This window comes from Corvus hawaiiensis, chromosome Z (assembly GCF_020740725.1).
Source record: "Corvus hawaiiensis isolate bCorHaw1 chromosome Z, bCorHaw1.pri.cur, whole genome shotgun sequence".
In the NCBI taxonomy this organism is placed as follows: domain Eukaryota; kingdom Metazoa; phylum Chordata; class Aves; order Passeriformes; family Corvidae; genus Corvus; species Corvus hawaiiensis.
Window position 1 is genome coordinate 4,990,650 of NC_063255.1, and position 25,831 is coordinate 5,016,480.

The 25,831-nt window shown below is 41.0% G+C and overlaps 1 protein-coding gene across 2 annotated transcripts in view; it reads right to left on the reverse strand.

The window, feature by feature from the left end:
- ZSWIM6 (zinc finger SWIM-type containing 6) overlaps nucleotides 1-25,463 on the reverse strand; it is a 111,214-nt gene extending 85,751 nt beyond the window's left edge. The window contains exon 1 of one of the 2 annotated variants that reach the window (XM_048291086.1): nucleotides 24,935-25,463. In XM_048291086.1, coding sequence (XP_048147043.1) covers nucleotides 24,935-25,445 — 511 coding nt within the window. In that variant the 5' untranslated portion in view covers nucleotides 25,446-25,463. The remainder of the gene's footprint in view (nucleotides 1-24,934) is intronic. The other variant, XM_048291085.1, reaches the window with a different exon arrangement.
- Between the last annotated feature and the right edge of the window lie 368 nt (nucleotides 25,464-25,831).

Consider the following 25,831-nt stretch of genomic DNA (forward strand, 5'->3'; position numbering starts at 1 on the left):
ACATTTACACAGAATTTGCTTCTTGCTGCTCCTAAGCTACCGTATTTCTCAAGGATTAAGTCATAGTCAAAATTCTCTACTTCAACCCCTTGCTGCTATTACTTCAGAGAATGCAACTTTTTAAAAGTATTTTTCAAAGAGCAGCCTTTCAAGTCTTATTATTAGGCGGTGGTGACCTCAAATTTTATCTAGTATCATAGTTAAGTCAGTATGTAAGGACATAAGTTATTACATCTAAGCCAAAGCAATGCCAAAACTCCTGAGAATCCACTCCATGTCTCATGCTGCAAGCCTTTTGATTGAAGGGACAAGTTTAGTAATTACTGTAGAAGGTGAAGACATGAATAGTTTACAGGTGAAACTAAAATATTTAACTGTGACATATTTGGTTGCAGTGACAATGACAGATTTGGCTGCAGTAATATCTACTTCTAAGGTGGAAAATAATTCTCTAAGTTATTCAGTCCTCTCTCTCCAGGAGGATGCTGGCTAGAACAAGAGCGTCACTTCCCTGTCAAATGAAATTTTCTAGGTAGAATCTCCTGATGTACACAAACCAGTTTCTCCTGCTGCTTTACTGCCTGGCACAGAATGAGAAAATTGGGAAGGAATACGTGTTCATCCTAGCTGCCCCAGGAGACATGGTCTAACCTATGGACAAAATAACAACTTCTTAACCTATAGACACGGAAGTAAAGACAGGGACTCTGCTCTGGCTAAACAGAAACAAATCTGCTCAACAAAGCCTGCATCTCACCAAGCTCTGTGCTGTCTTCCAAAAATTTTAGGAAAAAGCAGGTTAGCCCATCCTGCCACTCTTACTTAGAGAAAATGATCTGAAGCACATACAGCCAGAACAACAGACTGATGTGCCTGCTTACATCTTCTGATGATGAGAAACCTTCTGTCACTGTCATCTTGACAGAACAGATCTTTAAACACAAAACTGTATAAAGTGTACAGAACTTCTAAAGATGATCTGGAACACCCCAATATTGTCTCAATTATACTGCTCTCTGGTGACAATGATAGTGTCCTGTAGAGGCACAGGACTAGAACAGAAGTAGCCAAGTTTAATTTTATTAGTTGGTAATTACCTTATCAATGGAGGAAAAAAACAAAACAAAACCTCTATAGACATACTAGCACAAACAGCCCTTTCAAACCATGTTTCTTAGAACTAAATAACTTTGTGTTTTGGACTGAAAATATCCATTTGGCCTCATTTGGTTTGGTATTTAAATTCAAACCCATTAACATGCTCTTCAGTCCTTCAATTCCATACTATTTAATTTCAGTGTGGCCTTGTAGAACTCCGAACTCTCCTTAATCAATTCTTACTTGAAAGAATCTAATTTGCTGCAGCTGCCTTGTACTCAGATATTTTCTTAACTATTTTGATTACTGAATTAAAATAATTTTAAGGAAGATGCAAGGCAAAATTTTAGTATGGATGGGATGGGTGAAATAAATACTTTGTTAAACATGTTCACAGCATGAAGGGAACATGAATGAACAAAGCTCACTTGTCACTAATGTAATAATTATGAGTCCTCTGCTGTACTTGAGTTACTTTCCTGTGTCTGGCATGATACTAAGCATTTTACATTTTTACCCAATCTCACATCTTCAATGATTCATTACACAATATAGGAACTTATCTTCAAATACCATTAACTTATCTTCAAATACCATGAACTCTTTGTATTACATTCAAGAATAATGCAGCGTCCATTTCTATTAGTATTTCTGCAGTGTATTCCAAACAAAACACTTAAGAGTCAGCCATGCCATCTCTAGCATCACCTTTTCCTTCAAGTTTATCTCCACCTGCTCAATAGGCCTTCTAGAGTATGTAGGAAGACTACAGCTTTACAGGTTACAAGTCAGTTCAGGTCCACCTGAATGAATACACCCAACAAGTAACAAGTACTTGACAATTAGGTTGCGGCTATGATTTCATCCTTACACATCCAGAGGCAATGGCATAATGTGCTAGAGGCTTTCCACTGAACATTCAAAGACGTAAGATCTTCATCATTGGGGCAGGGAGTAGAAAATAAAGCCTAAGTTGCCTCAAAGGAAGACCACTTTAGAACATGAGATTTTTGCATATATTAGAATTCTGAGACAAGGTCAACCACATAAACTGGAGTTTTAAGTCCACTGCTTACTTATTTCCAGAACATGTTCTTGCTTCCTTCTTTTTGTTCTATTTAGGAGGAATTACCTGCAAACATCTGTGATGCTCTATCATTACTGCACTTCAATTTTTTTTCTAAGAGCATGAACTAAAACTTTGACTGCAAGGTGGTATCTGTATCTATTTTATCCCTACTTTCTAGACTTCCAACCATGCACTTCTGAAACACAACCTGAATTTCTTAAACATAATCAAAATCAGAAAGAACAAAGCTGTTTATTATAAGAACAACAAACAATAGCACAACCTAAACCTGAACTTTAGGAAGCAAACTTTTTTTTTCCCCCTCTAAACTCTATTGCACTATTTATCTTCTGCAAAGGTAAGTGACTTCTCAAACAGCATGGAAGGAAAGACAGAAGGCAGCACAGATCAGTTGTCTGCTGCTCCATTTGAAAACAAGCTTCTAGGTTGAACTGCAAACAGAAAACCCAACTTTTCTTTATAACAGGGAAAAGAAGTCATCAGTACACAGCTGGTATTTAGTTATCCCTTCACCTGCATGAAACTGCTTATTCTGCAAGTCTTGCTGTACATGGAAGTCACACAGACTGTGAGAACTGAGAGCCTCTTGGGCCACTTTCAAGAAAAGATTTGCTGTTAAGAAAATAAACTTCAAATAATTTCACTTTTCAAATGTAATTTTGCAGCTATTTTTCTTGCTTGTCACTTCCTCCGTGATAAACTGCACCTGTAAAAATAATACTTATTAAGGACAAATAATCATTGACTTGAAAACTACTTTACTTACAGAGCATTCTCTGTTCTACACGGAAACATTTTTTAGCATTTGGCCAGAAAGTAGCCACTCATGTATTTTGCAGCTATAATTTTTGAGTTTAGGTATTATCTAGTTGTAGGAGATTCCTTGTAACATTTATTTACATTCTGGAATAGTCAGAGCTATCTTGACATTTGCTGGTGAAAGGGAGACAAGGAGAGGAAAGAAAGGGCAAGGAACAAATCCTGACAGCTTTCTCCACCTACACCGTTTCCATTTCAGCTGAGGCTAGTAATGAAACCAGAAGTTTAAACCACTACAGAGCTTTCTTCTTGTTCTATTAAAAGCAGGTAATAAAAAGTGAAACAAGTTCTTTTATTGCATAGAGAAGATATAAATAGCCAAAATTTCTCCAAGAGATAGCCTCAATTCCTCTTTAACCCCACTTTGCTCTATTCAAGATAATCTGAGGGAACCAGAGAAGTGGGGAAAAGAGGCAATCCAGGTAAAGCTTACATGAGTACTCGCATGCCTCAAGAGTCTTGTCTGTGTGAACCAAAGCAACCAAGTTCTAGTAAGCAGAAATCCAAGCAAATCATACAAACAGCTGTAACTACTGGCGAGAAAACATTAGGCTAACAAAGAATATGCAATTCATTAATTAATTTTGTAGCTCGTCACAAATAAAAGCAGCACTGATTCCGATCTCCATCCGCTAACAGAATGGTGTTAAAAATTCAAGCTTGAAAACTAACTCTTGTTAGGAAGGAAATTGTTCCAATTACACCAGCAGGGTAAATGAGGAGTTGTGATTGCTTTTTAAGTGTTTTTATTTTGCTTTTGTTTGGGTTTAAGGGTAGCCTGAAACCAGAACCAGTTAAAATGCTGTCTTTTGATTGTTATTTGAAGCAAAAGCAGCTAGTGATATCCTGGGCTGCAGGAGGAGTGCTGCCAGCTGGTCAAGGAATGTGATCTTCCCCCTCTGCTTAGCACCACTGAGGCCACCCACACCTGAAGTGCTGTGTCCAGAGCTGGGCTCCCCATTACAAGACAGACACGGACCTACTCAAGTGAGTCCAGCACATGGCCACAAAGGTGATGTGGGAGCTGAAGCACCTCACATACAAAGAAAAGGCTGTGACTGGTCTGGTCAGCCTGGAGAAGAGAAGGCTCAGGGAAGTCTCCTCAGTTTGTACAAATACCTAAAGGGAGAGCATAAAGAAAACTGAGCCAAACTCTTGTCCATTGTGCCCAGTGACAAGATAAAGTAAAACACAGGAAGTTCCTCCTGAGCAGAAGGAAACACTTTTTACTGTCATAGTGACTTCCTTATCAGTCTGCCAGGCCATGTCTTTAAACTATACAGAAATCTTGGGAAGGAGTCAAATAAAATTACTGACTCCTAAAGACCTTGCATTTATTGCCATATCAGTTTCATAAGCATGCACTAGTCAATATTCTTCAGTCTTGACTGAGAGTTCAAAATCCCAGAAACAGAACTAGCTTTCTTCCTGGACTAATCCTGCCGAAAAAAAAAATTTAAAATAGACTAAAAGAGTTTCAATTCTCACCTAGTCACTTTAAAAAGAGAGAAAAAAAGACAAAACAAACAAACAAACCAACCCAAACAAGAAAACCCAAAACACAAAAACACCCACAGAGCAACACAACCCAAGGAGACAATAGGACTAAGCTATATTGATAATTGTCAAAAAACTCTAAAGCTTAAATTCAACTGCCAGCGAACACAATCACAAGTGGTTAATGCCTGCCAAAAGATTTGAAAAGCTCAAAAGAAAAGGGGTAGTGTTGTTTTTGTTTAAGAATCTTATTCTTCATGGAGCAGTAATTTCTTTAAAGAAACTAGTGAGGACCTGTTTTTGTGATGTTTCTTAAAGGACATTTTAGTGCCAACAAATACAAACATGCACAAAGGTATTAGCTGCATAACTGCTGTTGTGCTATACACTTGTGCACAAACTTAGATACAAAATACTCTACAAATCTGACTTCACCCTTTCTGAAAATCAGATTTAGCTTCTGCACTTAATCAGCTTTCAGTATGTTCCATATTAGTAGCATATGCCTTACAGCACATGTAATTCTTGCAAATTCAATTTAAGACCCATCAACACCGCAAGATTTAATGTTTTTCAACTGCAGATGCAGCCAAAGCTATGTTAGTAGCAGGAATGTCCAGTGACATACTATACAGACACAGCATAGTTCAACCAAGCCCCAATCTTTCTACAGAGACAATCAAACTGCAAAAGCAAAGCAAACTATAGCTTTTAGTACACCTTACTGCATACAGATCTTCACTGAATGAACCACATTTCAAGACTAGTGGATTCCCCCTTTTATACAAAGTTTCAAAACTAATCCATAGTAAATGCAGTAAGAATGATCTAAGCATCAAACTGAAAAAAAAAAAAAACCAATGAAGCTTTCAAATTTCATGAGTTATGAAAAACTGTAACAGTCATCAGGGTCATGGACAAGAAAATTCATTCCACTATTTATTTGTAGCAGATGAAGAACACAGCACAAACCAATAATGTGGAGAGAGGGCCAGAAAACCAGGAAAGGGATCATCATGATACCAATATCTAGCCAAAGTGAACCCAAAATGATCCTTAAGTTCCAGATATGCTGCTCTATATAATCCAAAAAGTGCCTTAAGTAGCTGACATATTTTGCCACAAGCAAGATTTTAAGAAAGGAAACAAAAGAGTGTTAAGTCAACAATTAGAGATAGGTCATTTTGACTTAGTGGGGTGATCAGTGATTGCCATCCATTATCTTCCTATGTCAAGAGTTGGCTTGGTGTTCTCACCAACATAGAACATTTGGAATAGTACAAATCACTGTATCATTTAGTATTGAGCCTGCTGTGCTTTGATAACCCTGTACATGTCAGTGACCTTTTCTAAGCAGTTTTCAAAAACGCATTACTACGCCCTTCAAGAACCCTAAATTCTGACTAGCTTTTGCTCCTTACAGACAACGTAGTTGAGTAATTGCAAAGCAAAGTGATTTTAAAACAGTGTAAGACACCTAGAAAATGGTGGCTGTAACCAGTTCTAAATTGTTTTCTATTTTCAATGAACACACTTGTCCTCTGTAAAAGCAGCCTAAACACTCAAGTCTGCTGTAAATAGGTTCAATGTCTTCTATATGCAAGACAGAACTTAGAACCGTAACATTTTTAAGACCTCATGACAGGGACAGAATGTAACAAGATAAAAAATGTAGTTTAACTAATGAAGTGTAATAACTCATTCTAATTAGTGAATTTGAGTAGTTTTGGTTTTAATATTAAGTATCAGTTATTTTGTTTGAGATCACAACTCAGCTAAGTTTAAACCTCTTTTCTCGAGGCTGACTCCCAAAGCATTCAATAGCACATATTTCAAAAGTGGTAGCATGTCATGTTAGAAATGCTCTTCAAATTAAAGAAGAAACTAGTTTCTATTACTTTTTAGACTGGTAGACTTGTAACAGTTTATAAAACGAAGTACAAAAACAACAGTTTGCCAATTACAGCAATTGTGATAAAAACTTTTTTGTTCTGTTTCTAAAGAATTTCTGAAGGATAGGGTAATTTTTTTGGGTTGTTCTTCAAGAAAATTTTGAAGGCTGTGATGATTTGTTTTGTTCTTCAAGAAATTTTGAAGGTTGCGGTAACTTTTTTGTTTTGCTCATCAGGAATTTTTGAAGGTTGTGATAAAAACTTTTTTGTTTTGTTCTTCAAGGCAAAGCAATTTACTCTCAGCAAACAAACAAGATGAGTGTGCAACATTACTTGGTCCATCTGTGGAAGACTTTACTTTCTATATGTCATTTATCTGGTACAGTGCAATTGGGCTGCCTTCTTGTTATCATGCTGTTGCATTCAAATTCCTTTTCTTTGTCGATGGAGAACCTGATTTGATTTAGTAAAGGCTACCCTTCAAAGGAGAAGGAGCATTTCTTCCTAACAAAGTTCTCTCCAAACACTGTTGCAAGTTAGGGGGTTAAATGGCAGAATAAACAAAACACTGGAGCTAAAGCGGTCACATAGCTAGATCAAGACTTTGTGGTAATGGTTTAGGCACACAGAAAAATTAAGGAGGAGGCAAGTAGCATTCCTTTAAGGTTATCTAAGTAATAACACATATGCAAAAGAAGTGGTATCATGTCTATGGAAGGAGATTACAAAAGTAAGCACATCAGATACTGGTTTACAAACATCAGGGGTTGGTTATTTTGAATGAGTATTTCCATAACACTCCCACATAATGCTGAATACAGGAAAACCCAAGGGCTCCAGGACCTACAGGGTTTATTTATTTAATCTAGTTTAACCCAAATGACTCCCCCACTCCTCACCACAAGACAAATCACACCACTTGTGCAAGCATGTCCATTCCTCCATTTTAACAATTATTCTCTGTGCATTAAAGCTTTTTATATAATCCAAAAGGCAGCGTACAAAAGCATACCATTTTATTTGCTAAATATTAAAATCCTTAAAGACAGTAAGACAAAAATAAATCCTTGTACTTCAGTAACACCACAATTGGGGGAATTAAGTTTCCAGATACGTTTCCGATTTGCACTCATGCTGCCAGCTGCCTTTACATTTGTGTTCTGGGAGTGGGGGGAGGAGGGGAAGGTCTTTCCTACCCCGACAAAGGTCTTTGTTCTACCCAGAAGCCAGATCACCTTACCTCTGAAAGTGTGAGCTTTTGTCAGCTGTTCATACAATAAACAGCTGTGGATGTATGAGAAACCTATTACCACTGGCAAAAAACAAAAGCTGGCAAGTAGTTTCTGTATTTACAATGGACAAAAGACTTCAAAACACATAATTATTCCAATACATTCTGGAAGATTTTTTCCCCTTCCTCTCACACCTAATTCTATATGCCTTCAAAATTAGCCTGTGCAGACAGCACAGTAAATGTAATTAACTTCAGAATGCCAAAAAATAGCGAATCTCCCTGCTAACTGCTAATGCAAAACGAGAAGAACAGTGCAGTCATCATCAGCACACAAGCTTAATGAAGGTCTTCCTAGAGGTCTTGCTCCTGCTTTAAGAGGACTAGGTGGACCAATATAAATCTAACAGGGCTAATGCTTATCAACTCTGAACACCGTCAACAGAAAAAATACATTTTTCTACTTTTCAGGCATGCTCAAGAACTTAATAACTTTCAGTGAACTTGTTAAAAGTCACAGATTCCATTCACCTGTTACGTTTTTTCTCTCTTGAATAACCTCCCAATTATAGTACTGCTCCCAGTGTGGTATATCATTTCAGGTATAAACTTCAAATGATGACCAACATACAGCACGCACACTTTATCCACTCTGCTGAGACAACACATTTTTTGCTAAATGACCAGGCTGAATGAAGCTACTCCAGTGTTCAGCAGAGGTTCCTCCTTTGCATTCAGTTCACTCTCTCTGTATGAATCAAATTAAAAACAGGCTTAATAAAGATGTGTCAAACTGGATTCATAATAATAAGAATGCAAAGAGATAAAAAAGCTTGCAGTAATCAGGAATATATTGCAAGTTTTTAGCAATTAAGAATTGAAGGATTTCAAAAGATTCCCAACCATTGCATCTCTGGCAATCAATGTCAATTTTGCTTACAAATAGGTGATTTAAATTACAACTGTCTTTTCATAATAAACTGCTTTGGATTCAGGTTTGTCTTTCCATCTCTTCACTACTACGTGGGAGGGGGAAAGAAGACACAGAAATTAACTGAAACTATCTTGAAGCTCAATAAGAAACACAGTGTGAACCTGTATATTCACCATAATTCATCATTCAATATATATTTTTCCTTCATTGAGGGATGCCAATATTTCCAAAACTGACACTCTGCTTTTAATGTCTCAATTTACCAAGTGCTAACGATGGTCTAAGTCAAGAACAGACACTCCTATCTAAAAGCAAGTTTTCATACATGTGATTTGAATGACCTTAATGTTCTGAGGCCTCCAAACAGCAAAGGTCTCAATCATTACACAAAACATCTTCTATTTTCTTTATTACCCAGTGCTGCACTATTCTTGGGAATATAATACTAAAGGACACCTCTCAGAGACCCAGATTAATTAATTTTGTGCCTGTTGTTTCTGCCCAAGTATTGTGAGCTAGAACAGATCCAGTACTTGCATCCTGACACTGTGACAGATTCATCTTGATGGAAGCTTATCAAATCACTGTGCACACGAAGTTTTTCTGGGACGCACTTAGCAGAAATTGTGTGCTAAAAGCAATTTCACTAGTTTGCACACAATTTTATCTTTAAAGATGAATACATTTAAGGAGAGACTACTAGATGAACTAAACCTACCATCTGCACAGCATAACTGGCAGAAACTCTAGCCTGAATTCAAACAGCACCAAAGGGGACAAAACTACACAAATTTTAGAAATTGTAGTAATCTGAAACCAGTAGGAGTGCCTCCTCATATCTTCAAATTTAAAATCCAAGAGTTGTCTTAAACTTCTCCACCACTGTCAAAACAACCTTGCACAGCTTCACACCTACTGCGGAAACAAAAGAAACTATGCACAAGCACACCTGGTGGCACATTCATTGCTTCATGGAAATTGCCCTGTGGATAGTCTCCCAACAGGACATTAGCCCTCGGTGGAAAGCAGTCAGGTGTCTTCCAGGAAGGTGAAAGATAAAGGTCTGAAGACAGAAAATTACAGTGAGCAGCTGAAACACAGCAGCTTCTGGCCATGCACCCACAGGCAGCATTCTCACCTCTGGATGATGTGAGGGTATTTACATGAAGCTTCTGGAGGGCTTTGGCAAGGATGACCAGTTCGAGTCAAGATTCCTGAGCCAATTTCACAAAATTCTGAACTTGTGAGCAAATCTGTATGCAAAGACCTAAGTGCATGGGATTTAGTGGTAGACCCTTTCACTCAACCCCAGAGCTGTGATGAGAACATTCACTTGGACCTGTCTGTTCAATCAAGAAACACCAATCCAAGTAAGTTTTACATGTAGCAGAATTACAGAGACTCACTCAACTGCAGCACATAAAAATCGCAGGTTTTTAACCGTATTTTGAGTTTCCAGTAAAACAAATGCAAAAAATTTTCCCTAGATTAAAGATAAAACATACTCAATTATGAGTAAAATGAACAAAATACTTTTTCTAGAATTACATGAATTACAATCCTGGATTTGTGCAAATATAGAAATTAAAGTACAGGAAATAACTTCAGAATTTCATTAAGGTAAAGGACATCTACAAGCTCTGCTCCTCTCCTCTTCCCTCACCCGGGTCCCATCCTTCCTGGGATTGTGCTTCTTATGCCGAATATAATTTACCCAGGCTTCAAAATTGAACACTTTTGTTGTATTTCTGTGTGTTTAAAGAACCTCTTGCATTACCCAGGGGGATTGTTCTTCTTCCTATTTGTTAGTTCCATGTGAGCAACAACACTGTGTATAGCTCAAAACCCTGTTCTGAACATCCAGTTTCCCCTGATTGTATTTATCTTCAAAATAGCAAAGCAGAAGTAGGAATAGAGGTGGAGGGGTCAAAAACAAGACAACCATGAAACCACAGTAATTGGCACAAAAACTGAAAGACTGATACACCTGAGTGCTTTCCATTCTCCTAAGTAGGCAAGAGTTCAAGCTGGTACTTCTTTAACAAACCTGGCTTGCAGAAGTCATGGTCAGCTTCCAAAGTATCATATTAAACATCTCTGATGAGCCTAAAACAAGGTATGACAGGAGGTAGACATCTAATTTTATAATACCATTAGCAGTGTAGCTATAGAGCAGGAAAGATACCAGACTGCATAAGTTCACTTTCCTCAAATAAGAAATGTTTCACTTAGGAGCCTAGATAAATATGTACAATAAACACCACCTGCAGAGGTTTGGAAGGATCTAGACACTTCTGTTAGGGTTGGAGGTCATGCAGGCTCCCTTCCACCAGGAGACAACTCAGAGAGGTGAAGAACCCTGCTTAAGCTTTGCACAACTTAAGGATCCCCTGTCTCACTCATGAATGCCTGTAACAAACAGTCTGACAGCCACAACTGTCTTGTTAGAACTGTAGGAAGCCTCTATGAAGTGAGCAACCTAGATGAATCCTTTCTCACTGAAGCAGGCTACTGTTAAAAGTAAGCCAGTAATAAGCTTTGATGTCCCACCGTGCAAGCAGTTGAGAAAGCCAAAGCACCCTCTCCCAGACAGGCAAGTCCCACAAAAATTCTCATTATGGTAAAAGAAAGCCATTATTGCCCTAGAACTGGCCTCGTCTGCACTGTGAAGTGTGCAACAGGGCTTTCATGCACTTCTTCCCTCCACCAGTTACAGGCAAATGAAGCTCTGAACTAGTTAGTTCCATCTGGAATAGATCACACATTGGCTTTGAGTCCTGAAAACAGATCATTTCAGTAAACACACCTCACTTAGCAAAGCAGCTGTCTGTCATTTAGCTTCCAGACTACGGATGTTATACAAAAGCACCATTCTGCTCAATTACTGTTCTACTTGGGGAAGCAGTAATGATACTGGAACACCACAAAGCTATTTCAGACTCTCTGTAAAGTCCATATCAAAAATACTTATTTTATAAGCAGTAAGACTTTTTCTCACCTTCAAGCCAGCCCTAAAAACTTTGCTTGAAATCTCCACACTGTGCTCTATTAGTTCTTTCTCAAGCATTACTACCAGTAAAAAAAAAACCATGCCAGACACCTAAAGTCGCTGCTACACTACCACAATCCTGCAACCTCCAGGGACTCTTGAGCAGCAACAGATCAAAGTTCAAGAAATAAAGAAGAGTCTTCTCATTCTTAGTTATGTTGGCTCACCAGGTCTAGTCATGCAAAGAGCTGTGAACACTTACTTTAGCAACAGCTGTGATAAAAATAAACAGGTCAACAGCTATGATGAAAATAAACATGAAACACACAATTTGGTCACCAAACAACCGCATAATAAGGAAAAAAATTAAATTTGAAAGTCTCTGTTATAAGTGCGCTGAAGTTCAGCACTGCCACAAAAGAAGAGGAAATGTATGAACTTTGAAGGCAAAAAGTACCTTTGGCAACAGCTATGCAAATATAGACAGATATGAATTCGTACAATTGGACTAAATGGTTAGGTATTTCCTTCCCCTTTCCTCTACTCTTAAAGTAAACATTTGTCTGGCTTTCTTTTAAGCACTGGTGGAGTGTGGGAGGGGTACTCATCACTTAGCCAAGTTTTTGTGCCACAAAAAAAACCCCACTGTGGATGAAGTGATATGGAAAATGGCTCACTCATATATGCCTAACACGCAACCTGTGCTCAGGAAAGGCCTGTGCTGGTGGCTCTGAAAGAAACGGGCTGCGTTTTACCACAGGTGAACTCCCAAGCACACCAGCTATTTCCTTTCCCCTGGCAGCAGTTAGGGCTTCAAGACCACTTTAGGCCAGTGTAAGTGTGACTGACACAGAAAGGAGCCCTGCCCTCCTCAGTGCCCCCTCTTGCAATCTTCTGTCCCTTGCATCAAGAGTAGCATTTTCTTGGCCAATAAACCAGGTAAAACTCACCAAGCGAGATCTGAATTCATAAGCAGGCCAGTCCTCTGGCTCACCACACAGCTCCACAAGCCCTGGCACAAGCTGAAAGCTTGAGAACTGCAGTGTTCTTTTGACAGCAGCCTGCATTTAAGCCAGCCTAAAGCAATCACGTAACTTCAGGGTGAATAACACAATGGTCATCACAGTGGGTGAAATTTGCAAATGACAATCACAGAAAACCTTTCCAAAATACAAGTTATAAGCACAGCAATGTGCATTTTCTGTTCTAAGAGTTACACAATGAGGCAAAAAGAAATAAATGAGTCATGGCACAGCAAATGAGTCAGTTCTTTCATTTACCATATTCATGACAAGTATTTCACCATGGAAAACAATTATTTTGATAGGCCTGTTTTGTAGTATGTCCTTGGAGGAGTTCACTGAGTGACAAGAGATTGCAAGTCTGCTGGAACAGGCTCTTGAAGAACTCCCATGCTCACAGCCACACTGTGCTTCTGTATTGGCAGCTTTCCTTAGGGCAGCAGGCTTGGTCAACCAGGAATGTGCCCCCTCCCTATGAAAAGGGAGGGGCAAGAGTGGTAACTCTGCTAAATTATAACTGGAAATATAGTTACAACTTCTGTCAGAGTTTAAGGCCTTTGTCATTTATGATCTTTGTCAGGCAACCTAAGGTTACTAGCCTTAAGAAGAAGACAGACATCAGGCCTGTAGCTGAGCTTGAAATCCATATTTACAAAGACCAGAGACTACCGATCTTAGCCTTTGTTCAGCACACCACATTATCCATGTGTTGCAGGCTGGTACAAGAGCCTCCAAACAGCTGACACGCATCGTTCAAGTCAGCGGAGGCCCTCTGTCACTGCACCACATCAGGTTCTGCCAGCCATCACCACCATGCTGGACACCACTGTTACACACCTACAGCACATATTGCTCACAAACATTACAATGGCCCCCTGCTTGCAAATACATCCATTCCTGACAGAAGGTAGCTGACCAAAGGTGCTTTTACCCGTGGAAGAGGAGCTGGTCAATGCAGAGATTATGGTGTGAGGGCAGTCTGCTCTGCAGAGCATAAGCCATCAAAGGTCCCTCCAGCCGTCCCACCTCCAGTCCACCATACAAATACAGCATTTCCACTCTGCTTCTGATACTTCAAACCAGCATCAACTGCAACAGAAGTGGAGCTGCTCTGACTTTGTCATATTCAAACATCACACACCCCAATCCCCAGGCTCACGACACTTATTGCCTCACCAAGGCTTCATGACATGCTATACCTCCTGAGCTCCTGGAGCAAAACACCGCTATAGAAAACCCCCCATGCCTACCAATCAACCTACATGTATGCCAGGCGCTCCTTCCACTCTAATGCTGCAGACTCTCCCACCTCATTCACCCATTAACTTTTGCCTGAGGTGGTTTCATTATATCACATCACCATCTTGGCCCACATCACCCGCTCACTCCCACAACGAAGTCACTGAATACACCAAGGCCCTTGCCTGGAATGTGGTTCTGCCATTGGGCCCTTGGTGGTTCCAGTGCAGTGCATCACACTGAGATGGCTCTCACCATGGTCCCTAGTGGTGATGTCTTCTGGATTCAGGCTCCTGTACCTTTCAGCACTTCCAGAAAATGTTGATTCCACTCCCACAACTTTAAACTTGAACAGATTTTTGTGTTTCTCCTTTTATTTCCTAAAATCGCAGCTTAGTGTCTCATTGTTCAGTCATCTTCCTCTGCTTCCTCCTTTCAGTAGCTGTTTCTCAACGCTTGATCTCTACTTAACTTCCTTTTGTTATTCAATGAGGGAGGGGAAGATGGACCTCCTAACAGGCAGGATGCACTGAAGCACATACCCATGATTCACATCTCTTTTCCACTCATCCATTCTAACATTTCACTAGCTATCATTTCACACTTTGAGTATCAGGAAGAAGCAGCTTTGATCTTACTGACATCTTTCTCCCTTAAGCTTATTCTACATACTGGGAGTATCCAGCTTTCTGACATCAGCACCCTTCCCTGTCCTGCTGAACAGACACAAGTCCTTCCTTTTAAGCGCAACAAGACTTGGATCTCTTAGGTACTGAGATTACAATGCTCACATCTGACCTATGCTTTCAGTCTTCATCACTTATCTTATACCCCTACCAATGTTAAGTTTGACTTCCAGATGCCCCCTTATCAGCAGGAAAAATTTCTCTAGTCCTTCTGATCACCACTGTAGCAACTCTTGACAGTTGTCTTCCTCTTCCCCCTTCCTATTTCCTACTTTTGTTAGAAGAACTGTCCAATAAAGGAAGCTGTGTATCACTCTTCATCAGATCCTTGTCTGCACTCCCCATCCCAGGTCAGAACAATTTATAGGTTCTGGGGGAAAAAAAAAAAAATTGTTGTTCACAAGTTTGGGCACCATAAATATTCACTGGAGGTGGAGGGGACGGGTGGGGAAACAGGACACCAAAAGAAGAAAACAAGTCTCTTTTTGCAATATACAGTGCTATAAAACTAAGCCATTTAACGTCTCTTCAGGAGGATTAAAGTACAATTTGGCTATGGCTTATAGTGAATGAAATTCAGTTACCATCTACGATGTTATCAATGAATGATTAATGCTATGAAAAAATCTCTTTCAAACGGTTGCACAAGATGAAGTCAATCGTTTTGTTATATCATCGGTCAAGCTTCCATCATTACTTAGCAGTAAGTAGCTTCTGCTAAAGTAAAATCTGACAACCACCCTTCCAATACACAGAGAGCATTATCTGAAAAATTAGAGCATTACCTTTGTGCATCAGATACATCTTATTAAAAAACTGAAATTGGAACAAAAGGTTGAAAAGAGAGGACACCCACTTCATAACTTAAAACTATTTTGCAATTTCAAAAGCTACAGAACAGATAAGTTACTCTTTGCTAACCTATTTTCCATCTTGAAAGCCGTGTTTCATTTTGTAGGAAAAAGTCTATCAGCTTCCATGCTTTTGCTAATACTCATTAAAAGTATTGCATGTAGAAGGAACAGTCATTCAGACTACGTCCTCCTTAAATACACCTCATCAGGTATCTAGTGAGATCTTTGACCTCTACCTTATCTCAGGCAGCACCACTTCCCCATTTCTCAGCCTCTCATCTATAAAGCATTTTATTCAGCATTTTACCATCTCCCTTCTCTTCAAGCATATATTATTCAATAAGACAAACTATTGTTTATTCCTAAACACATCTTCGCTCCCTGCTACCAAATAGTCATTTACATTTATCATCTACAAATTTACCTAGAAATCAAACCTGTAAACTATTGCCACAATACATGACAATGTAAAAACCGATCACTGGAAACTGTCCGTAAAACTAAGTGGTATCCTGCTTCTACAATTTATACACAGGACTAAATAAATTTATTCTCAGCTTTCTTATCCCATCAGACTTTCACGGCATCTGTTACATCATGTCCCAGTCCTACTCACTGCCTGTCATTCATGCATTAGCACACTGAGCTGAAGTCACCTCTATTAATTCATGCATTCATATCTGATCAGGAAAGCTGCATGATGGTGCTCTCACATATCATGGCTTGCAGTAACAAAAAGACAAAAAACAGCTGTGCATTTTATGTCATCCTAATCCCCCTACTCTGGAGGAAGCAAAATTGAAGTTTTGGGCTTCTGTATAATATAGCTACACTAGATCCAGAAACAGAATATAATGGACTTGATATTTTATTCCCAAGACACTACCTGTGGACAGTTTGCAAGGTTTCAGTTTACAATCTAAATCAATGGAAGAACTGAGACTCATTTTGCATGTACCACAGCAGCAGCACAGCCAGTTGTCCCAGCTATCATTGATAATAACAGTATTTCAGAATAAAAAGTGTTCCAGTTTTTCTCTTTCTTTAGCTAATATATTAAACAATTCATTTAGACTATTGATTTTTCCCTGTTCTTAAACTCTTAAAATCAACAGATCCTGAAGAATTGTCCTAAAGAAGAACAAGCCATATTTAATCCACTAAGCACGGTCACTAAATCCAGCTTTGTAAATATGCAAATGAGTGTTTTACTAAGACTATTTTCCACCCTCCCAAAACACTGCATTGTATTACACCAACAGCAAAAGTAAAGTCTGATGGAACTACTAACTGCTGTGGAAGCAACCAATAGCTTACAGTACAGTTCTTCACTCAACTGATTTCCTCACGTTTTCCAGAAGATCCCAGGAAGATTATCTGTAGGTATATTTGGTAATGAGTTCTTAACACTGCTTTTATTGGCTATCCTTTCATAGCCACAGCTGCACGTAAGTGGAAGAAAGGACCAACAATCCATCATATGAAACTCTGAAGACCACATTACCTGTATTTATTTATAGTATTGATAAATATACTGTCGATCCCATCATTAATTACTGAATATGGATAGGTGCTCCATGCACTTCAGTCCAATCAAAATACCAAAGTTGAATGTAGAAATTTAGAAGAAATAATTAAGATCAGAAGCCACTTTTGACAAGGGTAATCTAGAGGCTAAAATGAGTTTAAAAAGTTTGTGCTGCCACTAGGCCTTGCACACATAGTGGAACACTGCTATGCGGAAAGAAGGCAGGCTACTAGCATTAAAGAAGAGTCAAACTTTAAGCATACAGAAACAAATCTGAGAGCCACTGCTGAAGCCTTTAACCCAAAGCCAAGCTCTTAACACAAGGTTAAAAACACTTAAATGATTAGAATACATGCAAACTTGATCCTCTACTCTGTTACAGACTATACATTTGTCTCACATTCTGTAAGAGTTTATCCAATTTTAAACGCCTCAATGGTCTAATGTTTTTTATTTCATTAGTCAGTGTAAATTAAACATTGTAGTCAGCTGCAGAATTCCTGCATAGTTCCTGCACTGCCACTGCATTACTACCGGCTGTCAGTAACCAGTTAGCAGTTAAACTTGGCACACATACAACAAAGTGTCTCATTTCTTAGAAGTCATACAGCTATGCAGCAGTTGATTTTCTAGGCCTTTAAAATAATCATTTGAATGCAATTAACTTTTGTGAAAAAGTAAAGTAAAAAAAGACACAATAAAGATATATATTAACACATACTTCTCCGAAATATCTTACTATGCCATTTCACCCGTTATTTTTCCAACAATGCCAAAATGTATTAAAGGTCTGACATCAACTAACAATAAAAGATGACTTACGTAAACAGGCGGATTGTTAAATAAGCTAGGATAAAAGGTAAGTCACCTGAATTTTTAGCACATTAATTCAGTAAATGACCTTCCTATTTATCTGATCAGCTAGCTCTACCAGTGCAAATTTAAACTTACTGACAGGTTTTACCACATCCTTCCAATTAGCGTCAAGACTTTCTCAGCCATTGCCCATGCATTTCCAAAGCAAAATTTCCAGGTATTTCAAGACTGTCAAATACACTCACTTGCAAAGACAAATGGAGGCTTAGGGTAAAATAAAAAAATAAATAAATAATCTTTAAAACCACAAATAACACATACTCTCCTTTTTAAAGCATGTGATGTAAAGCATTACTTTAAAATGTACTTCAAACACTGCTGAAATTTCTCCTCTTTGAAAATCCATTTTTCACTTTTGGAAGTGTTTAATAAAGTGTTGGTAAAAATTCCACATTAGGACACTCTTCAGTCTATACTGAATTGTGCCACATCAGAAAAAGTCTTTTGTATGCCCACTCAGCTCTTACAGTAGGCCTTCTATCAGTTCTGACTTAGCCACAAAGGAATTCTCTACACTGTAGTTACTATTAGAAGGCTAGACTCCTCCAATCTGTTTGCACATTTTCAGAACTCAGTCAGAAAACAACTATTTTAAGATGGTGATTTACATCTCTGGTTTTCCAGACATTCTGGCCCTCCACAGCAGGGCCAAGGCAACAAAAACTGGATGCATGTTGCTGCTTCAGAGGACAGCAGGGTAATGTGCCACAAGGCCATCACATAAATCATGGTAATTGGCATGTAGCTGGAAGGAGAATGCAAGCCAGTGTACAGCACCAGCCAACATCGGCAGTGATACAGGTCACAGAAGGTTATGAAGCCACGTCAAGGGTTGCACACATATCCAGCTGAGAACTTTTTACATTCATAGTCCTGGACAGTAAACCAAGAGGAAAAACTGGAAATTCAAGACAGATCTCTGAGAACAAGTGCAGTTGTTGGACAGCACTCAAGTGTTCACGTGCTGTCAGGCTGACTGCATTCCAGGCAATCAGAATTCACATTAATTCTGTATCCTTGCTGCACATGAAAGCTTCTTAAGATTTCAAATTAGTTCATGTCACAGACAGCATATTCATAAATTAGGATACCTTTTGTCAGTTAAAATACCATGGTTCTTTTTGGACTTGACTTTTGGGGTTTTTTTAAAGATGCAGTAAATTCTCCTACCTAACCCCCAAGAAAATAAGCTAAAGATAAAGCAAGTAAAAGGATGTCAGCTGTTTTCCTATACTACTGTAACTTTGCACTCATATTTACACTACTACAAAACTTCACACTTTATCTTGACATCGCTAGATTACCTAGGCAGCAGGTGACACTTAAATTGAACTCATGCAGACATATCTTAGAGCGTGCCATCTAATGTACCTCGTCCTTCTACAGTAAGAACTGTTTAGCACATTTTTTCACCTGAATTTTTTAATTAGAATGTTAGCAGAGTCTTAAGTAATGGTTCGATTTTAACACATTCATTTATAAAAGCAAATGATACAGCAAAATGCAGCAATTAGCTACTGATTTTAAAGGAAACCAGTTTGTCTGATACTGACTTTTAAATAGCCCCAGTATACACTGATTCTGCTTTTAATTAACTGTTCATCTCTGAAAGTTAGCATACAGGGAGAGAGCGCATATGCAGGCATCAGTTGCTGCCATGACAAGCGGTTCACATTCAAACATTGCTACATACCAAAACATCAGATCATATATAAAGATTCCTTTCTAAAAGGAACAGCAGATTTAAAAATGAAAATTGTTCTCTTGGATGTGAGGAAAGCCTTGAAATTAAGGGGAAAATGGAATATAAGAAACATGAAAACTGACCTAAAACAAACAATGAAAGATTTTGTTACATGAACCAAATACAACACCCCAGTATAAAAGAAGCTTCCTCGTTTTAAAAATTGTGATGGCAAGTGATTAGCAATTATTTTCCTTAAAAAATAAATGAATTCTAGAGCAGTATTGACACTGTCCTATTACATTTATCCTACTATTCACAACTACATACAAAGATAGTATAAAGTTTTATTTTCATATTTTGAAATCACTCTAAAATACTTACATCTTCTTGAAATGCAGATCAGATACTTTTAGAAAGCCTGAATTAAAGGCAAGAGCTGATCTACAAAGCTTTTCCACCTTCAGTGATCTGGTCTTGAACGACAGCTTTTTTTTTACTTCTTTTGCTCTTTTTTTTCAGGGTTTCTAAAGAAATTATTCAAGGTCAAGGATAGTGTATTAGAGTACACACACAGAAATCAGCTTGCATATCCCCCAATTGCACTCCAAATCTGACAAGGAAACTGGAATGCATTAGATGTCTCCCTTTCAGGACAAAACATTTAAAAATTAGCTTATTAGTTTCTGTTCTGGAACTTGGAAATATTGGTAGTTATTTCTTCGAGCAAACTGAAACTGGAATCAATTAAGGTATGTTCGCAAGACTCTACTAGTCTTGGAACTAAGTCCAAAAAAGTCCAGCAAAAAGTCAGACATCATTTGTTTACGCCCATACCACAATATTGTATTAACAAATTCTGGATGACTTGTTTTACTCATACATTCCTAACCAAACCCCAACTTAGGCTGACTGTGGAAGAACATGATTGTTCCTTCAGCATGTCAGCACACAAAATTCCCCTCTTCAAATAGGCAGAGTTTAACACAACCTCTTCCTCTTGGAAAAAGGTCACTACACATACCAGAACAATTTGGTATCATAGGTCAAAAAAAGTTAATACTAAACACAGCACCTACATTCCCACTAATGGTAGCCTTAGTTTTGTCACACAACTCAGTATTACTCCCATTAAGTAAATCCTTTTACTAAATACATCTGTCCCACAGGTTTCATCAACCATTATGTATACACTGCACACATCAGTAAGGATCACCACATCTGCTAAAAGTTGCAGTTCAGCTCATAGTACAGTATAACATTTGTGCCAGCTCTGTCATGAAAGAAGAGAAATTACTTTTGTTTTACATGCTCTTCAATTTCACAAAGTTTTGGGCAGTTTTTTTCATAAAAGATGGCTAGGAAGAACGAAAATTTAACTCGAATCCTTGTCCACTAAAAGGATCTGAAAGCTGCTGACTACAATACACATTCCACCAGAACTACATGCAGCTACCAATATGGTCTTCTAAAGCCTTCTCTTGCTCCTGCTGAAAAAAATGGCTTCTCTTGGTTTCGAAAGCAAAACAAATCTCCAGTCTTTAACTTAAGAACAAATGAAAGAAACATCAGTGATCTCCAATCACTATTTAACAAAGGACAAATTTTACTTTGCTTTTCTCTAAGAAGCATTTTGGTTACATCCCACAACCAGGTATCTCTAAGGGGCTTCCAAAACATGAGCCTGCAGCTCCATGCTAATAATGTTCTTCAGCTGAGCCTCCTTCCACAGATAAAGCAGCTTTCTAGCTTATAATACTAACATCATATTCTAGAGCTGTGGCAAGTGCCAGTCAATGAATTCTTTGTATTTTCCTTCCCAAGGAGTCCCTTCCCTCCAACTCACTCCCTTGCCATTCATACCTAAAAGGTATGACCTACCACAGTATGCTACCATGGAAAGGGCTGTAACTCCTTTAAGGAAGGCCTGTATGAGCAAGCAGGGTCTACGCAACAAAGACAAACCTGCCTCAAATTACCAACAGACAGGGATACTGTAGGAGTACTTGTATGATGTATCACAAAATTTTCGAGCACTTCTAATGCAGATACAGCTGTAGCTGTGAAGCTGCGTTTTACAGCACTACAGCCAAGGCAACCCTCTGTCTTTCCCTAAGCAAGAGTCATACCAGTGGAGGCACAGGGTTTTATTTCTTCTCCTAGAATAGCTGCATTAAGGGCTCTCGCCAGGTCAGCTGTGCTATTGAGGGATCACACCTCTTCCTAACCTTGACAGCCACAGCCATGACGACAATACAGTACTGTGTACTAATTCAGGACTAACCTCAGAAACCAAATATACACTTCGCCATCTAAAACTGTCTGCTTGCTCCTGGCATCTTCACAAATTTGGCCAAATGAAACACAGTCAATTTCTAATTTTCCTTCCAGATTGTCATATTTACTCACAAAGTGCTTTCTTGTTTAGACTGTAATTTTTACTAAAAACACTTGGTTTGAAGTAAGTTAAAAACATGCATGGTAAAAGAGCTGTTTCACGCAGTTGGGAAGGTTTGCTTTAGGAGCCTGCATTCTCTGGCTTTTTTAAAATAAACTAAAAAAGAAAAACCTTCATGTCTAGTTGAAGCATATCAAAAAGCTATAAATACATCAATAAATTAGATGCAAATTGAATTCTGAAGCTGTCTTCTTTGGAGAAAAATCCTTCAAAATTAAGTGATGCTAATTGTTATGCTAGGACAGCACCATTGAACTACAAAATAGCCTAGCAGCCAACCTGACTGCCCGATTACCAAGAACATTATTTGTGTGTATCACTAATATGTCATCTTCATTTTATTTCAGATTTTCTTTACAAGACACCACACAAGAGATTAACTCAGTAGGTATGAAGCAGGATCCCATGAAGATTTTTATAAAACCTTATATACAATGTTTGTGAAATCCTCCTGCCTGAAATGATTTACCATGATAAAACTGGCAGAATCTTTAGTCAGGGCTAGAATGAAAAATTTAAAATGTAAAATTCAGAAGCAAATGGTGCCATTTAACTACCACTGAACCAAAATTTATGTGTCTCTCCAATCAAGTCTTGCACTCCCTGTTTATAGTAATACTTCAGGTAACAAGTAAGGCTGTTAGAACTGATATGTAATAAAATGTATTTTGTCCAATAACTGCACTTTTCCATAGTTCAACAGTAAACATTTACAGAGTTTCCATTACTCATACTGCAAAGAACATAAATTCACATTTATGTGGTCACTAAACATGCACTTATATAAACTTAATTCTAAGTTTTCATCAATGCTACATATTCAGCTGTATTATATGGAACCAATTCCATTCTCTGCCCAACATAACTCACTCTAGAGCTGAATTGCCTTTTAACAGTTGCACCTTTCTGCTTCACAAGGGATATCTTGTCAGCAAGACCTGGTCTTAATGACACAGCTACCTACCCAGATTACACAAGAACTTTCCTACAGCAGGACCCAACCTAACCAAGTCCTCCACAACTCCCTCGCCAAAGGCCTCTGTCAAAACAACTGACATCTTTCATATCACCAGTTTCCACTACTATTTTTGCACAGAATTTCAAAGGAGGCTCACATAAGGTTGGGGGGCGGGGGGAGGGGGGAACAGGGAATACAACAAAGCAAATGTATTTTCAGCAGTGGGTACAGTATCTGTTTGAAATGCATTTAAGGGTTCCAGAAGAAGCAGTCAACACTTCAGTTGGACTTATACTCATTTTCTTTCTTCACATTGACCCTTGCCAACATTACTCAATGCCCCCCCCCCCCCCTTGCAGACACACAAAAAGTTACTTTTTTGCTTTCACAACTACTCACTGAGGCCTACTCCACTGCTGAAAGCAAGGAAAGCAAAGTCCACGCTGGGTGCCTGCCTCCTAGAGAAGATTGCATCTTTTATTTATTGCCCCTTGGCTTTATTTTCACAGTGAATTCCTGGCTTAAATGCAATCAGCCAAGAAACCCTCCCTATGTGCACTCCTGTCATTCCTAATCGCTTGCAAACAGAATCAAGTGCAAGCAAAAGGGAAAAAAAAATAATCTCAGCACTGCCAACGAAACTAAAAAAGCCTTACTTCTGGTTTTGCCAGTCCTGAGGAACCACAGATGCACCTCAGACCCTTGGAAAGAGAAAGTCAGAAGATGAAACTTGTAAGAAAGTTAATTAGATTTAAAAAAGAACAAGCAAACAGAAAAAAAAAAAAAAAAAAAGTAAGTCCCCGTAGGCAGAAGAGAAGGGCACTGAGCCTAGGAGCAGGGACACGTTTTCCCTTCGGGAAAAAACTGATGGCACGTTTACAAGGTGCCCGCCAAGTCAAACCCGCAGCGGGCAGCACCGAGGTTTTGGGGGAGGATGAAGGGGGGAATGCCGGCGCCCCACACACACACAAACACATCGAGCCGCCGCCGTCAACAAAAGGCGAGCAGCAGCCTCTTTTGTCTGTCTTCCCCTTTTCAGGGGAGGAGAATGGGAAACGACAGAAAACTGAGAGGAAAAAAAAAAGAAAAAAAAGACGCAAATAAACACAAAAATGAGAACAAAGTGGCCGGGTCACACAAAGAGCATCACCACCGGCGGAGGGGACTGTCTGCCGGGGGCGGCTCCCCTTCTATTCCCTGAATGAACGAGGAGCCGCCCCCGGCAGACAGCCCCCCAAAAGTGGGGGAATACCCACCTCTGCAGCCCTTTAAACACAGGCAGGGAGGAGTTAACCAAGGGAACCCGCAGCGGGTGAAGAACAGCGGCAGGCGGCTGGGCTGGGGATGAGGAAGAGGAGGGGGGTATTGTTCCAGGAGGAGGAAGAGCTGCGCTTTCCCCCCCCTTGTCACGAAGCCGTTCATTCCAAAGCAACCCCCCCCAGCCATACCACCCCCGTCGGGGCGGATCGCGCCCCCTCCCTCCGGCTCGTCGCTGCTGCCCTAGAAATGCCTTTGTTCGCGGATCCCCCCCGCATTCCCGCTGCCGGGGTCTCGCACCGCTTTTATGTCTTTATTTTGGACGGCGGCGCATCCCGCCCCCGCCCTCCTTCCCCCGCCGGCCGCCCTTCTGCTGATTCATTTCCACCGGCGGTCCCCCTCGGGATTGGGGGGGGCGGCATCTCCTCGCTATTGTGGCTCGGGGTAAAGCGATGACCCGGATTACCGGGGGTGGACGCTGGTAGGGGGGCAGAGCCAAACAGGATTACACAGGCTGGATTACCGGGAGCGGGCATGGCGCGGTGCGGGGCTGCGAGTTAAAGGGACAAGCGGGAGCCGTGTCCGTGTCACGGAGCCACGGAGCCACTGCGCGTCCCGAGCACGAGGGGGAGGAGACCGGCGGAGGAAGTTGCCCGGTCCGCGGTACAGCCAGGGAGTGAAGGGCTCGCACGGGCCGGGCCGCGGGCGGGGGAGCTGCCGGCGGAGAGAGAGACGGACGGCAAGTGGGTGACACGCAGCGGGAGACCCGCGGCCCCGAGCGGCGGCGGCCTGGCCCCAGAGCGGAACCGGCCGGTGACTCACCGACTTGCAGGACGTTATCGACGCAGCCGCCGTCGAGCAGAGCGATGCCCCTGCGGAAGGGCAGCCGGTTCTCGTCGGCAGCAGCGGCGGCGGCGTCCATGGCCCCGCCGGGCGCGGCGGCGCCCCCGGGGCAGGCGGCGGGATCCTCGGCGCCGGTGTTGAACGAGGAGTACATACAGATCTCCCTCTCGCTGCGGGGGAAGGACCAGTAGACGATCCTGCGCTGCACCGGCTCCGGGATCCGTTCGAACCGCTCCTCCACCCGCTGGAAGGGCCACTTCTCCGCCACCTTGCGAGCCGCGATGTCCAGCAGGGACTCAGGGCTCTGGGTCTTGCCGAGCGGCAGCAGCCCCAGGGCGGCGGCGGCAGCTGCGGAGGAGGGTCCGGCGCAGAGCGCGCCGCCGCCGGGCCCGGAGCCGCCCGCCCGCTGCCCCGGCCTGCAGCCCAAGCCATAGCCGGGTCTGCAGCAGAGGCGCTTGCCGGGGTGGGGGAGCTGACCGCGCTCCGCCATGATCGCGCCGCTTCTAAGCCGACAGCGGAAGTGGCTGTACCCTATAAACGGCTCCAGGAAGACAGCGAGCGCCCGCGAGCCCCCGGGGACACGCCCCCCTCTGCCCTTATGTGGCAAGGGGGCGGGGCCGCGCGGCCTCGCCGGCTGCGGGGTGGGCGGGCCTAATGCAAATCGGCGTAACAAACATAAATAGAACGGCGGGGGGTGGGCGGAGGGGGAAGCGCCAGGGGGTGGCGCGCGCACCCTCCCCTTTCCCAGCCCCTTCTCCCGTTGATGTCACGCGCGCAAGCCCGGGCGCGCCCTCGCGCACGTCGTGGGAAAAGGGGGGCGTGGCCGGCGGCGCCCCCCGCTCCGCCGCCATGTAGGGAATGGAACGCGGGGGCGGG